Genomic DNA, 15,750 nt, shown 5'->3' with positions numbered 1-15,750 from the left:
GTCCCACTGTACGAGTTTACCCAAGAGCTCTCCCAAGTTTAAAAAAAAATCAAACTCGGGGTAAGCATGTAGAATGGACGTAGCGGGTACGTCGGAGCTCGGGGACGTCTCTTAGCGGCTCGTAACGCTAACGGCAGGTACTCGGGAAACGCGGTAATCTCGTGAAGATTGTTCAACGTTGAAAAATGTCCACGAGAGCCCCGAGTACCTACGAGCGGCCATTACCGTAAATCTCCGAGTTCGAATCAGGGGAAACTCGGGAGAACTCTTGAATTACCTCGTACAGTGGGACAGCCCCATTAGAGCACAGGATGATGAGGGGTGATCATATAGAGGTGTATAAAATCATGAGAGGAATAGATCGGGTAGATGTACAGAGTCTCTTGCCCACAGTAGGTTTAAGATGAAGGGGAAAAGATTTACTAGGAATCTGAGGGGTGACTTTTTCCACACAAAGGGTGGTGGGTGTATGGAGCAAGCTGCCAGAGGAGGTAGTTGAGGCTGGGACTATCCCAACGTTAAAGGAACAGTTAGACAGGTACATGGATGGGACAGATTTGGAGGGATATGGACCAACCGTGGGCAGGTAGGGCTATGATGGGACATGTTGGCCGGTGTGACTCTAATGGTCCATTGTTGGCTGTGGAAGAGGTGATAATAAAGGGATACATGGATTCAAGCAGTAAGCGTAGCAGGCCGATTAGGGTGAGGACGGGACCGAGATACTGTTTTACAAGTTGGACAGATATATGGATAGGAAGAGTTTCATGTTCATTGAAGCAGACTTAGACCATTCGACCCATCAAGTCTACTCCACATGGCTGATCTGTCTTTCCCTCTCAACCCCATTCTCCTGCCTTCTCCCCATAACCCCGTGACACCCCTACTAATAAGGAATCTATCTATACCTGCCTTAAAAAGTGGATTGTAGGAGTATGGGCCAAATGTAGGCAAATGGGACTAGCACAGGTGGGCCGAATGGCGTATTTTGGTGCTGTGCAGCTCTGTGACTCCATGATTAGGACTGAGATGCGGGCAGAATTCCCCATCTAAGAACTATGAGTCAAAAAGCCGGAGTAACTCAGCGGGTCAGGCAGCATCTCTGGAGCAAAGGAATAGGTGACGTTTCAGGTCGAGACCCCTTCTTCAGACTGTGAGTCAGGGGAGAGGAAAACGAGAGATATAGACGGTGACGTGGGGAGATATAGAACAAATGAATGAAAGATATGCAAAATAGTAACGATGACCAAGGGAACAGCCTATTGTTGGCTGTGGGCTTGGTGAGAACGAGTTATGTAGACATTGAAACTCAGCAGAATGACAGTGAAACTAGTACTAGTGGGGGAGGGATGGAGAGAGAGGGAAAGCAAGGGTTACTTGAAGTTAGAGAAGTCAATGTTCACACCACTGGGGTGTAAGCTCAAGCCCAAGCGAAATATGAGGTGCTGCTCCTCCAATTTGCGCTGGGCCTCACTCCGACTCAGGACAGAAAGGTTAGCGTGGGAATGGGAGGGGGAGTTAGAGTGTTCGGCAATTTGTAGGTTAATTGTCCATAGCATGTAGGTTAGACGTACAAGGTGATCGCTGGTCGGCACGGGACCAAGGGGCCTGTTTCCGCGCCGTATCTTGCCAGCCCGATTAATAGCAAAAGGATTTGAGGATTTGAGTATAGGAGCAGGGAGGTTCTACTGCAGTTGTACAGGGTCTTGGTGAGACCACACCTGGAGTATTGCGTACAGTTTTGGTCTCCAAATCTGAGGAAGGACATTCTTGCCATAGAGGGAGTGCAGAGAAGGTTCACCAGACTGATTCCTGGGATGGCAGGACTTTCATATGAAGAAAGACTGGATAGACTCGGCTTATACTCGCTAGAATTTAGGAGATTGAGGGGGGATCTTATAGAAACTTATAAAATTCTTAAGGGGTTGGACAGGCTAGAGGCAGGAAGATTGTTCTCGATGTTGGGGAAGTCCAGGACAAGGGGTCACAGCTTAAGGATAAGGGGGAAATCCTTTAAGACCGAGATGAGAAAAACATTTTTCACACAGAGAGTGGTGAATCTCTGGAATTCTCTGCCACAGAAGGTAGTTGAGGCCAGTTCATTGGCTATATTTAAGAGGGAGTTAGATGTGGCCCTTGTGGCTAAAGGGATCAGGGGGTATGGAGAGAAGGCAGGTACAGGATACTGAGTTGGATGATCAGCCATGATCATATTGAATGGCGGTGCAGGATCGAAGGGCCGAATGGCCTACTCCTGCACCTATTGTCTATGTTTCTATGTTTCTATCTCTCAAGTCTAAAGTCTGGAGTAAAGAATCTTAATGGCTGCAACGCTAATACGGGGAGATAAAATGCTGACGGGCACAGTTTGTGATTAATCGGGCTGGCAAGATATTAGGAGTGTCTGGAAAGAGAGAGAGAGAGACCAGGGAGGAGCTGAGAGGAAACAGACCGAATATCAACTCCGTGGGCCAGGAGGTTGTGGTGGGATCAAGTCCACTTAAGCAAGCACACCACAATTGAAGAAATGTACTGCGGTTTTATCCCTTGAAATTCCATCCAGTGGTAGTCGGAATTAGGAAGCCACAGTCTTGAGAATTCCCAGATGTCGGAAGATGAAGAGGATGGCTCGTATATTTTGGGGCGAGTCGCGGAGGGAATAACAAGGGTTTGAAGGGCGGTCACGGAGGCGTAGCGATAGAGTTGCCGCCATACAGCGAGAGCAGCGCCGGAGACCCGGGTCCCATCCCGACTACGGGTGCTGCCTTTCCCATTGAGAGTAGGGAAGATTCAAACAAGAGGACATGATTTGAGATTTAAGGGACAGAAGTTTAGGGCTACCATGAGGGGGAACATCTTTACTCAGAGTGGTAGCTGTGTGGAATGAGCTTCCAGTGGAAGTGGTGGAGGCAGGTTCGTTTTTATCATTTAAAAATAAATTGGATAGGCATATGGACGGGAAAGGAATGGAGGGTTATGGTCTGAGTGCAGGTAGATGGGACTAGGTGAGAGTAAGTGTTCGGCACGGACTAGAAGGGCCGTTTCCGTGCTGTAATTGTTACATGGTTATATGTACGGAGTTTGTACGTTCTTCCCCCCCGTGACCTGCGTGGGTTTTCTCCGAGATCTTCGGGTTTCCTCCCACACTCCAAAGACGTACAGGTTTGCAGGTTAATTGGCGTGGTGTATGTGTAAATTGTCCCTAGTGAGTGTGTGGGATAGTGTTAGTGTGCGGGGATCGCTGGCCGGTGCTGACTCGGTGGGCCGAAGGGCCTGTTTCCGCGCTGTATCTCTAAACTAAGAAGAGTCTCCCATCCGATTTCTCCAGAGGTGCTGCCTGACTCACTGAGTTTCAGCTTGGTGATACGGCCCACTAAGTCCGCACCAACCAACTAGGGGAGACATTTCACGTCAATTACTTCATCAGGCTGTAGATTTCCTACAATCGAGTCGGTTGACGGGCGATTTGATTCGAGGTTTTTTAAGCTGTAAAAAGCTGAAATAATTGGACAGTACGAAGAATCTTTGTTTTGAAAGTATCATCCCAATATCAAGAGTTATTTGCCATACACACTGGATACAAACCAGAACAACTAAGTTCTTATGTTGGAAGGAACTGCAGATGCTGGCTTAAACCGAAGATCATCCCTTCCCCTTCCCAGGTCTCCTTCCAGTCTTTTATGCCCCTGTCCCACTTAGGAAACTGAACGGAAACCTCTGGAGACTTTGTGCCCCACCCTAGGTTTCCGTGCGGTTCCCGGAGGTTTTTGTCAGTCTCCCTACCTGCTTCCACTACCTGCAACCTCCGGCAACCACCTGCAACCTCCGGCAACCACCTGCAACCTCCGGGAACCGCACGTAAACCTTGGGTGGGGCGCAAAGTCTCCAGAGGTTTGCGTTCAGGTTTCCTAAGTGGGACGGGGGCATTTAACTGTCTCCGACTACATTTTATCACAGTTTAAGAATAAGGAGTAAGCCATTTAGAACGGAGACGAGGAAACACTTTTTCTCACAGAGAGTGGTGAGTCTGTGGAATTCTCCGCCTCAGAGGGCGGTGGAGGCCAGTTCTCTGGATGCTTTCAAGAGAGAGCTAGATAGGGCTCTTAAAATTAGCGGAGTCAGGGGATATGGGGAGAAGGCAGGAACGAGGTACCGATTGGGGATGATCAGCCATGATCACAGTGAATGGCGGTGCTGGCTCGAAGGGTGTTTCCTCAAATTAGGGGACCAAAACTGCACACAATACTCCAGGTGTGGTCTCACTAGGGCTCTACAACTGCCGAAGGACCTCTTTGCTCCTATATTCGATTCCTCTTGTTATAAAGGCCAACATGCCATTCGCTTTCTTCACTGCCTGCTGTACCTGCATGCTCACTTTCATAGACTGATGTACAAAGACCCCCAGATCCCGTTGTACTTCCCCTTTTCCCAACTTGACGCCATTTAGATGGTAATCTGCCTTCCTGTTTTTGCTACCGAAGTGGATAACCTCACATTTATCCGCATTAAACTGCATCTGCCATGCATCTGCCCACTCCCCCAACCTGTCCAAGTCACCCTGCATTCTCATAGCATCCTCCTCACAGTTCATACTGCCACTCAGCTTGGTGTCATCTGCAAATTTGCTAATGTTACTTTTAATTCCTTCATCTAATCATTTATGTATATTGTAAGTAGCTTACCTTCGTACCTCATCTTTTCTCCCCGTATTCCCGTTTTAGTTCTCTTCTGTTGCTCTTTAAACGTTTCCCAATCCTTCCCGCTCATCTTTGCGACGTTGTACCTCTTCTCTTTTATTTTTCTACTGTCTCTGACTTCCCTTGTCAGCCACGGTCGTCCCTTACTCCCCTTGGAATCTTTCTTCCTCTTTGGAATGAACTGATCCTGCACCTTCTGTATTATTCCCAGAACTACCTGCCAAAGTTACTTTGAATCCCTTCATCCAAACCATTGATGTAGATCAGATTGTAGATCTGATTTCTGTGGCCAGCACGCATATAGTCCCCTGGGTTGGGAGCCATCTTGTAAACTTCTGATTTGTTTCCTTCAGGGCAAAGTGGCTCAGACAGCTTGCATGTCCGCCTGCAAGCACCTCTCCACGTCTCTGCTGCAGTTTCTGCTCGACACCGATGTCAAGCAGGTCACCATGGGGGCGCTGAAACAGTTCAACATGGACATCAAGGAGTGTGAACGTGAGTGGCTAAAGGAACCTCCCAATATTTTTGCCCCGTTCTTAAGATTGGTATTGGATTATTATTGTCACGTATCAGTTTCATGAGTTCATAAGTGATTGGAGCAGAATTAGGCCACTCGGCCCATCAGGTCTACTCCACCGTTCATTCATGGCTGATCTATCTTGAAAACAACAGAACGTAGACCATCACCCTCGCCCGCGCGGGGTAGCCACGACGATCTCTCCCCCCCTAACCCCATTCTCCTGCCTTCTCCCCATAACCCCTTGACACCCGCCCTACAAGGTTAATTCCCGGGATGGCGGGACTGTCATATGCTGAGAGAATGGAGCGGCTGGGCTTGTACACTCTGGAGTTTAGAAGGATGAGAGGGATTCTCATTGAAACATATAAGATTGTTAAGGGTTTCCACACACTAGATTGTTAAGAGCTTGGACACGCTAGAGGCAGGAAACATGTTCCCGATGTTGGGGGAGTCCAGAACCAGGGGCCACAGTTTAAGAATAAGGAGTAAACCATTTAGAACGGAGACGAGGAAACACTTTTTCTCACAGAGAGCGGTGAGTCTGTGGAATTCTCTGCCTCAGAGGGCGGTGGAGGCAGGTTCTCTGGATGCTTTCAAGAGAGAGTTAGATAGGGCTCTTAAATATAGCGGAGTCAGGGGATATGGGGAGAAGGCAGGAACGGGGCACTGATTGGGGATGATCAGCCATGATCACATTGAATGGCGGTGCTGGTTCGAAGGGCCGAATGGCCCACTCCTGCACCTATTGTCTATTGTCTAATCAAGAATCCGTCAATATCCGCCTTTAAAATATCCACTGACTTGCCTCCACAGTCTTCTGTGGCGATGAATTCCACAGATTCACCACCCTCTGACGAAATAAATTTCTCCTCATCTCCTTCCGAAAGGGCCGTCCTTTAATTCTGAGGCTGTGACCTCTAGTCCTAGACTCTCCCAATGAATGAATGAATGAAAGAATAAGTTTATTGGCCAAGTAATCACATACAAGGAATTTCCCTTGGTGCTCCGCCCACAGTTAAGAATGCCACATAAAATATTAAACATTAATAATAAAACATTATTGATTAAGCATGTGAATTAAATAAAATACCAGATCAAAGGGAGGCTACAGATTAGGCCCTTCGGCCGAACTGAGTCTGTGCCGACCAGTGATTCCCGCACACTAACACTATCCTACACACACCAGAGACAATTTACATCATTTACCAAAGTACACACTTGTACATCTTTAGGGTGAGTGATGAAACCGGAGCACCCGGAGAAATCCCACGCGGTCACGGGGAGAATGTACAAACTTCATACAGACCCTGCTCATTCTGAGGAAGGGTCTCGGCCCGAAACGTCACCTAATCCTTCCCTCCAAAGATGTTGCCTGGCCCGCTGAGTTATGCCCCTGTCCCACTTAGGAAACCTGAACGGAAACCTCTGTAGACTTTGCGCCCCACCCAAGGTTTCCGTGCGGTTCCCGGAGGTTTTTGTCAGTCTCCCTAATAGTCGAAAGTGGTTTCCGCTTCTTCTATGTTCCGCCGATTATTTCAAAACATTCAAAACCGGCCGTGACTCAAAATAGGTTGCCGTTTTAAAAACCGGTAATTTTTTAGTCGAAGCCGGTTGCGATGCTAGTTGAAGGTGGTTGCCGGAGGTTGCTGGTAGTGGACGGTAAATACCTTTGCATACAACCGTGGGTGGGGCGCAAAGTCTCCAGAGGTTTACGTTCAGGTTTCCTCAGTGGGACAGGGGCATAACTCTAGCATCGTGTAGACCAGCATCTGCAGTTCCTTCCTACTCCTCATTCTTCCTCATCTCAGTCCTAAATATATCAGTATCATAGCAAAGGGTCCTATTCAAATACTTATGTGAATGCAATATTTCAGTTATTTCTTTTTAATTACTTTGCAAACATTTCTAAACACCTATTTTCGCTTTTATATTATGAGGTATTGTGTGTAGATTGATGGTAAAAAAAAAGAATTTAATCCATTTTAGAATAAGGCTGTAACGTAACAAAATGTGGAAAGTGTGAAGGGGTGTAAACACTTTCTGAATACACCATACATACACACATACATACATACACACATACGCACACATACACACATACATACATACACACATACACACACATACATACACACATACACACATACATACATACACACATACGCACACATACACACATACATACATACACACATACGCACACATACACACATACATACATACACACATACACACACATACATACACACATACACACATACATACATACACACATACGCACACATACATACACACATACATACATACACACATACGCACACATACACACATACATACATACACACATACACACACATACATACATACACACATACACACATACATACATACACACACATACATACATACACACATACACACATACATACATACACACATGCACACACATACATACACACACACACACACACAGACATACAGACACACACACATACATACATGCACACACACATACATACATACACACATACAGACACACATACATACATACATACACATACATACAGACACACATACACACACATACATACATACACACACACACATACATACACATACACACATATACATACACACATACATACATACACACATACATACACACATACATACACACATACACACACACATACATACACACATACACACACATACATACACACACACATACATACATACACACATACACACACATACATACATACACACATACACACACATACACACATACACACACATACATACACACACATACACACATACACACACACAAACGTACACACATACATACACACACACACACATACATATACATGCATACATATATACATGCATACATATACATGCATACATATATACATGCATACCTACATATATACATGCAGACATACATACATACATATATACATGCAGACATACATACATACATATATACATGCATACATACATACATATACATATATATGCATTTATACATACATACATACATGTATACATACATATACATATATGCATAGATACACACATACATGCATGCATACATACATACATCCATACATACATTCATACATAGATACATACACATACACACACATATATACATACGTACGTACATACATACATACATACATACATACATACATACATACATACATACATACATACATACATACATACATACATACATACATACATACATGAACGACAAGAATCCAGCTCCCCTTCACCTTCTCAACAGGCAGTCAGAAATTCTGGTCTCATATTCTGGTCTAAAGTAGCTTCAGAACTAATAAAATGTCCAGGTTTCGTGCCTGAAGGGCATGAAGGGATTAATTTGTTGTTTTTACGACAACACTACAATGTTGTGCTTACCATTATTAACACCAGCTTTTTATGTCCTTTCCTGTTTTGGAAGAAAATTCCAACTCACTAAAATTCACCCATTTCCCTGATGAAGTTTAGTTAAGTTTAGTTTAGAGATACAGCACTGAAACAGGCCCTTCGGCCCACTGAGTCCGCGCCGACCAGCGATCCCCGCACACCAACACTATCCGATACACACTAGGGACAATTTACAATTTTTACCAAAACCCAATTAACTTACAAACCTCTTTGGAGTGTGCGAGGAAACAAGATCTGGGGGTCCTTGTTCATCCGTCACTGAAAGTAAGCATGCAGGTACAGCAGGCAGTGAAGAAAGCCAATGGCATGTTGGCCTTCATAACAGGAGGAGTTGCGTATAGGAGCAAAGAGGTCCTTCTGCAGTTGTACAGGGTCCTGGTTAGACCACATTGTGTGCAGTTTTGGTCTCCAAATTTGAGGAAGGACATTCTTGCTATTGAGGGAGTGCAGCGTAGGTTTACAAGGTTAATTCCCGGGATGGCGGGACTGTTATATGTTGAGAGAATGGAGCGGCTGGGCTTGTACACTCTGGAGTTTAGAAGGATGAGAGGGCATCTTATTGAAACATACAAGATTATTAAGGGTTTAAGAAGGAACTGCAGATGCTGGAAAATCGAAGGTAGACGGAAATGCTGGAGAAACTCAGCGGGTGAGGCAGCTTCTATGGAGTGAAGGAAATAGGCAATGTTTCGGGCCGAAACCCTTCTTCAGACTTAGATTGGACAAGCTAGAGGCAGGAAACATGTTCCCGATGTTGGGGGAGTCCAGAACCAGGGGCCGTAGATTAAGAATAAGGGGTAAGCCATTTAGAGCGGAGATGAGGAAAGACCTTTTCACCCAGAGAGTTGTGAATCTGTGGAATTCTGTTATAGAAACACAAAATACACGAAACATGAAATTAAAGTGACAAGTGGAAAGGATTGGGGATGTGGAAAGATTGGGGTGAGGGGGGGGGGGGGGGGGGGGGGGGGGGGGGGAGTCAGTCTCAGTCTACCTCACGACAGAAGGGGGAGGAGTTGTACAGTTTGATAGCCACAGGGAAGAAGGATCTCCTGTGGGGTTCTGTGCTGCATCTTGGTGGAACCAGTCTGTTGCTGAAGGTGCTCCTCAGGTTGACCAGTGTGTCACGGAGGGGGTGAGCTGTATTGTCCAGGATGCTCCGCAGTTTGAGGAGCATCCTCCCCTCCAAGACCAACCTCCCGTGAATCCAACTCCAACTCCGCCCCCAGGGCAGAGCTGGCCTTCCTGATGAGTTTGTTGATGCTGTTGGCGTCCGTGACCTTCGCCCTGTTGCCCCGGCAGACGGCAGTGAAGAAGATGCCACTGGCTAGCACCGATTGGTAGAACATCTGCAGCATCTCACTGCAGATGTTGAAGGAACGGAGCCTTCTCAATAAAGTACAGGCGGCTTCTTGTACAGGGCCCCAGTGTTCCTGAACCAGCCCAGTTCACTGTCCAGGTACACTCCAAGGTATGTGTACCCGTAGTCAGGATCAAACCCGGGTCTCTGGCGTTGTAAGGCAGCAACTCTACCGCTGCACCACTGTTCCGCCCCAATGAATTTTGATCTTTTCGATTTAGTTTACTGAGGTACAGTACAGTGAAATGCTTTGTTTTGCATGCTATCCCAGCAATAGAGTTGCTGCCTTGCAGCGAATGCAGCGCCGGAGACCCGGGTTCCATCCCGACTACGTGTGCTGTCTGTACGGAGTTTGTACGTTCTCCCGTGGCCTGCGTGGGTTTTCTCCGAGATCTTCGTTTTCCTCCCACACTCCAAAGACGCGCGGGTTTGTAGGTTAATTGGGTTTGGTAAATGTAAAGATTGTCCCTAGTGGGTGTAGGATGGTGTTAATGTGCGGGGATCGCTGGTCGGCGCGGACCCGGTGGGCCAAAAGGCCTGTTTCCGTGCTGTATCTCTACACTAAACTAGACCAGAGTGACCCTACATAGATACATCCAATCAGTTCAAACTCCAGTACAATAGGTAGAACAAAGGGGGGAAGATACTTATCTGAATGATGGCCGATTAGGCAAAGGGGAGATGCAATGAGACCTGGGTGTCATGGTACACCAGTCATTAAAAGTAGGCATGCAGGTGCAGCAGGCAGTGAAGAAAGCGAATGGTATGTTAGCATTCATAGCAAAAGGATTTGAGTATAGGAGCAGGGAGGTTCTATTGCAGTTGTACAGGGTCGTGGTGAGACCACACCTGGAGTATCGTGTACAGTTTTGGTCTCCTAATCTGAGGAAAGACATTCTTGCCATAGAGGGAGTACAGAAAAGGTTCACCAGACTGATTCCTGGGATGGCAGGACTTTCATATGAAGAAAGACTGGATAGACTCGGCTTGTACTCGCTAGAATTTAGAAAATTGAGGGGGGATCTTATAGAAACGTACAAAATTCTTAAGGGGTTGGACAAGCTAGATGCAGGAAGATTGTTCCCGATGTTGGGGAAGTCCAGAACAAGGGGTCACAGTTTAAGGATAAGGGGGAAATCTTTTAGGACCGAGATGAGAAAAACATTTTTCACACAGAGAGTGGTGAATCTCTGGAATTCTCTGCCACAGAAGGTAGTGGAGGCCAGTTCATTGGCTATATTTAAGAGGGAGTTAGATGTGGCCCTTGTGGCTAAAGGGATCAGGGGGTATAGAGAGAAGGTAGGTACAGGATACTGAGTTGGATGATCAGCCATGATCATATTGAATGGCGGTGCAGGCTCAAAGGGCCGAATGGCATACTCCTGCACCTATTTTCTATATTTCTATGTTTCTATACAGAGTGCAGAATATAGTTCTCAGCATTGTAGCGCACCAGTTCCAGAGACAATGTCCAATGTCTGCAATGGGGTAGAGGTGAATCGGACAGTGCCTTGGCACAGAAACAGACCATTCGGCCCAACTCATCCATGCTGACCAACATTTCCCATCGAACCTTGTCCCATTTGTCTGTGTTTGGCCCACATCGCTCTACACCTTTCCTGTCCATGTATGACTCCCAATGTATCTTACTCTGATAGACTCAAAAATCTGCAATAACTCAGCGGTTCAGACAGCATCTCTGGAGAATAGGAATCGGAGACGTTTCAGGTTGTGACCGATACTCACATTCACAAGTAGTAGAAGCAGAATAAGGCCATTCAGCCCATTAAGTCTACTCTCCCATTCACTCATACAAGATACAAGATACATGTATTTGTCACATGTGCCAGTTGGCACAGTGAAATCTGATCACCATACAGCCATGCAATAAAATAAACAACACAACACACGATAGAGTTCAACATGAAACATCCCCACACTAAAGTTTCCCACTGTGAGGGAAGTCATGGCTGATCTATCACTCTCTCATTCTCCTGCCTTCTCCCCATAACCCCTGACACCTCTTTGGAACAGCCGCACGCTACATAATAAAGCCCCGACCATCACACAAGCCGACCTCCCTTCCATTGACTCCATCTACACCTCACGCTGCCTCGGCAAGGCCAGCAGCATCATCAAGGACCAGTCTCACCCCGGCCACTCCCTCTTCTCCCCTCTCCCATCGGGCAAGAGGTACAGAAGTGTGAAAACGCACACACCTCCAGATTCAGGGACAGTTTCTTCCCAGCTGTTATCAGGCAACTGAACCATCCTACCACAACCAGAGAGCGGTGCTGAACTACTATCTACCTCATTGGAGACCCTCAGCCTATCCTTGATCGGACTTTGCTGGCTTTACCTTGCACTAAACGTTCTTCCCCTATGTATCTATGCACTCGATTGTAATCATGTATTGTCTCTCCACTGACTGGTTAGCACACGACGACAGCTTTTCACTGTACCTCGGTACACGTGACAATGAACCAAAGTGCGGTAACTCTACCGTTGCGCCACTGTGCTGCCCTGTGGTCAATGGTCTTTGGAGAACATGGGTCAATGGTCTTTGCAAGAGCCACAAGCTGCACTATAAAGGCCCCAGCTGCAGTTTACAAGACACCGTGCGGACTCCGCAGACCCTGCGTTCTCCTGTAAAAATGTCCAGCTTCCCCCCCCCCCCCCTAATAAAAGCAAATTAACGGCTCAATAAAGAGCAAACGGTGATTAGTGGAAGAGTGCTGGAGTGTTCTGGCCCCCAGCCAACACCTCTTATTACATGAACGTAAATGTTATAAAGGGGGAGGGAGGGGTGTGGGCCCAGGGTCTGACTCAATTATGTTTAATGGCACGACGCAGTCACAATTCATTTAAACGCCTTACGCCCGCCATTGCCGAGCTGTGAGGTGTTTACTACATCAGCCACACGTGCCGGATGTTGCCATATCTTCAAGGCTAGGCTGGCAAAGTCGACAGACAATAGACAATAGGTGCAGGAGTAGGCCATTCGGCCCTTCGAGCCAACACCGCCATTCAATGTGATCATGGCTGATCATCCCCAATCAGTACCCCGTTCCTGCCTTCTCCCCATATCCCCTGACTCCGCTATTTTTAAGAGCCCCATCTAGCTCTCTCTTGAAAGCATCCAGAGAACCGGCCTCCACCGCCCTCTGAGGCAGAGAATTCCACAGACTCACAACTCTCTGTGAGAAAAAGTGTTTCCTCGTCTCCGTTCTAAACGGCTTACCCCTTATTCTTAAACTGTGGCCCCTGGTTCTGGACTCCCCCAACATCGGGAACATGTTTCATGCCTCTAGCGTGTCCAAGCCCTTAACAATCTTATATGTTTCAATGAGATATCCTCTCATCCTTCTAAACTCCACTCGTAAATGTTTATTCCAAGGCAATTAACCTGTGTGTCTTTGGAGTGCGGTAGGAGGTCATGGGGAGAACGTACAAACTCCGTACAGTTTGGCGTTTGGGGGGGTGGGGGGGGGTAGGGGAATGGGTCGGTGGCTTGCGACGGGGGATTGTACACCAAGCCTTGAGAATGGCCGGCTGGGCGGTGATTAGCAGGTGCCTCTAACCTGTCCGCTGAGGCCAGGTGACCTCTCCCAGCCCAGAGAGACGCCGCTCACATTGTAGTCACTCTAATTGAGATTGATGGCGGTGCCTTAACCCGGCTATTTCTCACTGTCATCGCAGGAGGTTGCCAAAGCTACAGCCGGTCGGGGACAGCTCCCACCAAATGCCTTTGCTCTCCAGTAAAATGCCCTTTTGTCCCGGTTCTGTTTACGATGTCATTTGGGGAGGGGGAGGGGGAATGGGGGGAGGGGGAATGGGGGGGTGAGGGAGGGAGGGTGGCGTGATGAGAGTGTTAGCTTGCGGGATCAATAAAAGGTTTTCTCGTGACTTCTCTTGCCCATGTGCGGTGGGGGGGGGGGGGGAGGCAGTGGAGGAGGAGGAGAGGGGTGTGGAGTAGGGGGGGATGGAGTGGGGTAGGTTGTGGGAGGAGGGGGAAGGGGGTGGGGTAGTAGGAGGAGTGGAGGGGAGTAGGGGAGGAGGAGGGGGAGTTAGGTTGGGGGGAGAAGAGGAAGGGGGAGGAGGAGGGTGGGAGTGGGGTTGGAGGAGTGGAGTGGGGGAGGGGAGGAGAGGAGAGGGGGGAGGGAGTGGGGGAGGAGGAGGGGGAGTTGGGGTGGGGTTGGAGGAGGGGGTAGGGAGTGGTGGAGGAGGAGGAGATAGGGAGTGGGGAGGAGGAGAGGAGAGGGAGGAGGGGAATGGGGAGGAGGAGGGGGGAGGGAGTGGGGCTGGAGGAGGGGGGAGGAGGAGGAGGGAGGGAAGGAAAATGAACCCCTCCACCGCCTCCCGTCCCACCGTCCCGTTTAAACAGTGCCGTGGTGCGTGGACAGTTTGCGGAGTCTTTCGATCACTATTAAGCTGTCTTGGACAGGCAGGAATTAGGAAGATTGACTGTAATGAGAGGACTCCTGTTATCAGCCGTTCCAGACAGCTGCTTCTTCCATTGAGATGAATACCCTCCTAATGGTTATAAGCTCCCCTCGTTTTTATAAACCCTCCAGAAAGTCATGAAAAATTCCTCTGTGAGTCTGCGGAATTCTTTGCCACGGATGGCTGTGGAGGCAATAGGCAATAGACAATAGGTGCAGGAGTAGGCCATTCGGCCCTTCAAGCCAGCACCGCCATTCAATGTGATCATGGCTGATCATCCACAATCAGTACCCCGTTCCTGCCTTCTCCCCATATCCCCTGACTCCGCTATCTTTAAGAGCTCTGTCCAGCTCTGTCTTGAAAGCATCCAGAGGACCTGCCTCCACCGCCCTCTGAGGCAGAGAATTCCACAGACTCACCACTCTCTGTGAGAAAGTGTTTCCTCATCTCCGTTCTAAATGGCTTACTCCTTATTCTTAAACTGTGGCCCCTGGTTCTGGACTCCCCCAACATCGGGAACATGTTTCCTGCCTCTAGCGTGTCCAAGCCCTTAACTATCTTATATGTTTCAATGAGATTTCCTCTCATCCTTCTAAACTCCAGAGTGTACAAGCCCAGCTGCTCCATTCTCTCAGCATATGACAGTCCCGCCATCCCAGTAGTCGGGCCTAGTCAGTGGATAGGTTTAAAGCAGAGTTAGACAGATTCTTGACTAGTATGGATATCAGGGGTTATGGGGAGAAGGCAGGAGAATAGGGTTCGGAGGGAGAAATTCTATCCCCCTATCACTCATGACCATATGATCTGGTTTTTGTGTCTGCTGTCTGGATACTTTCAAGAGAGAGCTAGATAGGGCTCTTAAAGATAGCGGAGTCAGGGGATATGGGGAGAAGGCAGGTTGAGAAGAGGCTGAAAGGCTCCAGGTGCAACCACTTTCTGCTGTCGCGGTGGCAAAGGTGATGGCGAGCCCGAGGGCTACGTGTAAAAGGGGGAACGTATTGTTGCACAGAGCATGGGTCAAATCGGTAGTCAGGAAGGCATTTATTTTGAGAGGACTAAAACAGGGAGGTGATGCTGATTCTCTACAAGGCGCTGGTCAGGCCGCATTTGACATATTGTCAGCAATTTTTGGGCCCTCTACATGAGGAAGGATGTCTTCACAGAGAGGGTCCAGAGGAGGTTTACAAGAATGATCCCAGGAATGAGTGGGTTAACATATGGCGAGCACTGGGCCTGTACTCGCTGGAGTTTCGAAGGATGAGGTGAGC

General features: G+C 47.8%; 1 protein-coding gene across 1 annotated transcript in view; it reads left to right on the top strand.

Moving 5' to 3' along the window:
• The window catches only part of exoc6b (exocyst complex component 6B), a 495,523-nt gene extending 485,513 nt beyond the window's left edge, over positions 1 to 10,010 (top strand). The window contains exons 19-20 of the mRNA XM_033043459.1: positions 5,051 to 5,242; positions 9,909 to 10,010. Coding sequence (XP_032899350.1) covers positions 5,051 to 5,242; positions 9,909 to 10,010 — 294 coding nt within the window. The remainder of the gene's footprint in view (positions 1 to 5,050; positions 5,243 to 9,908) is intronic.
• The last annotated feature ends 5,740 nt before the right edge of the window (positions 10,011 to 15,750 follow it).

The sequence above is a fragment of the Amblyraja radiata genome, chromosome 1, assembly GCF_010909765.2.
Source record: "Amblyraja radiata isolate CabotCenter1 chromosome 1, sAmbRad1.1.pri, whole genome shotgun sequence".
In the NCBI taxonomy this organism is placed as follows: Eukaryota; Metazoa; Chordata; class Chondrichthyes; order Rajiformes; family Rajidae; genus Amblyraja; species Amblyraja radiata.
The sequence above is the reverse complement of the archived record's forward strand: the minus strand, read 5'-3'. Positions and strand labels throughout refer to the sequence as shown.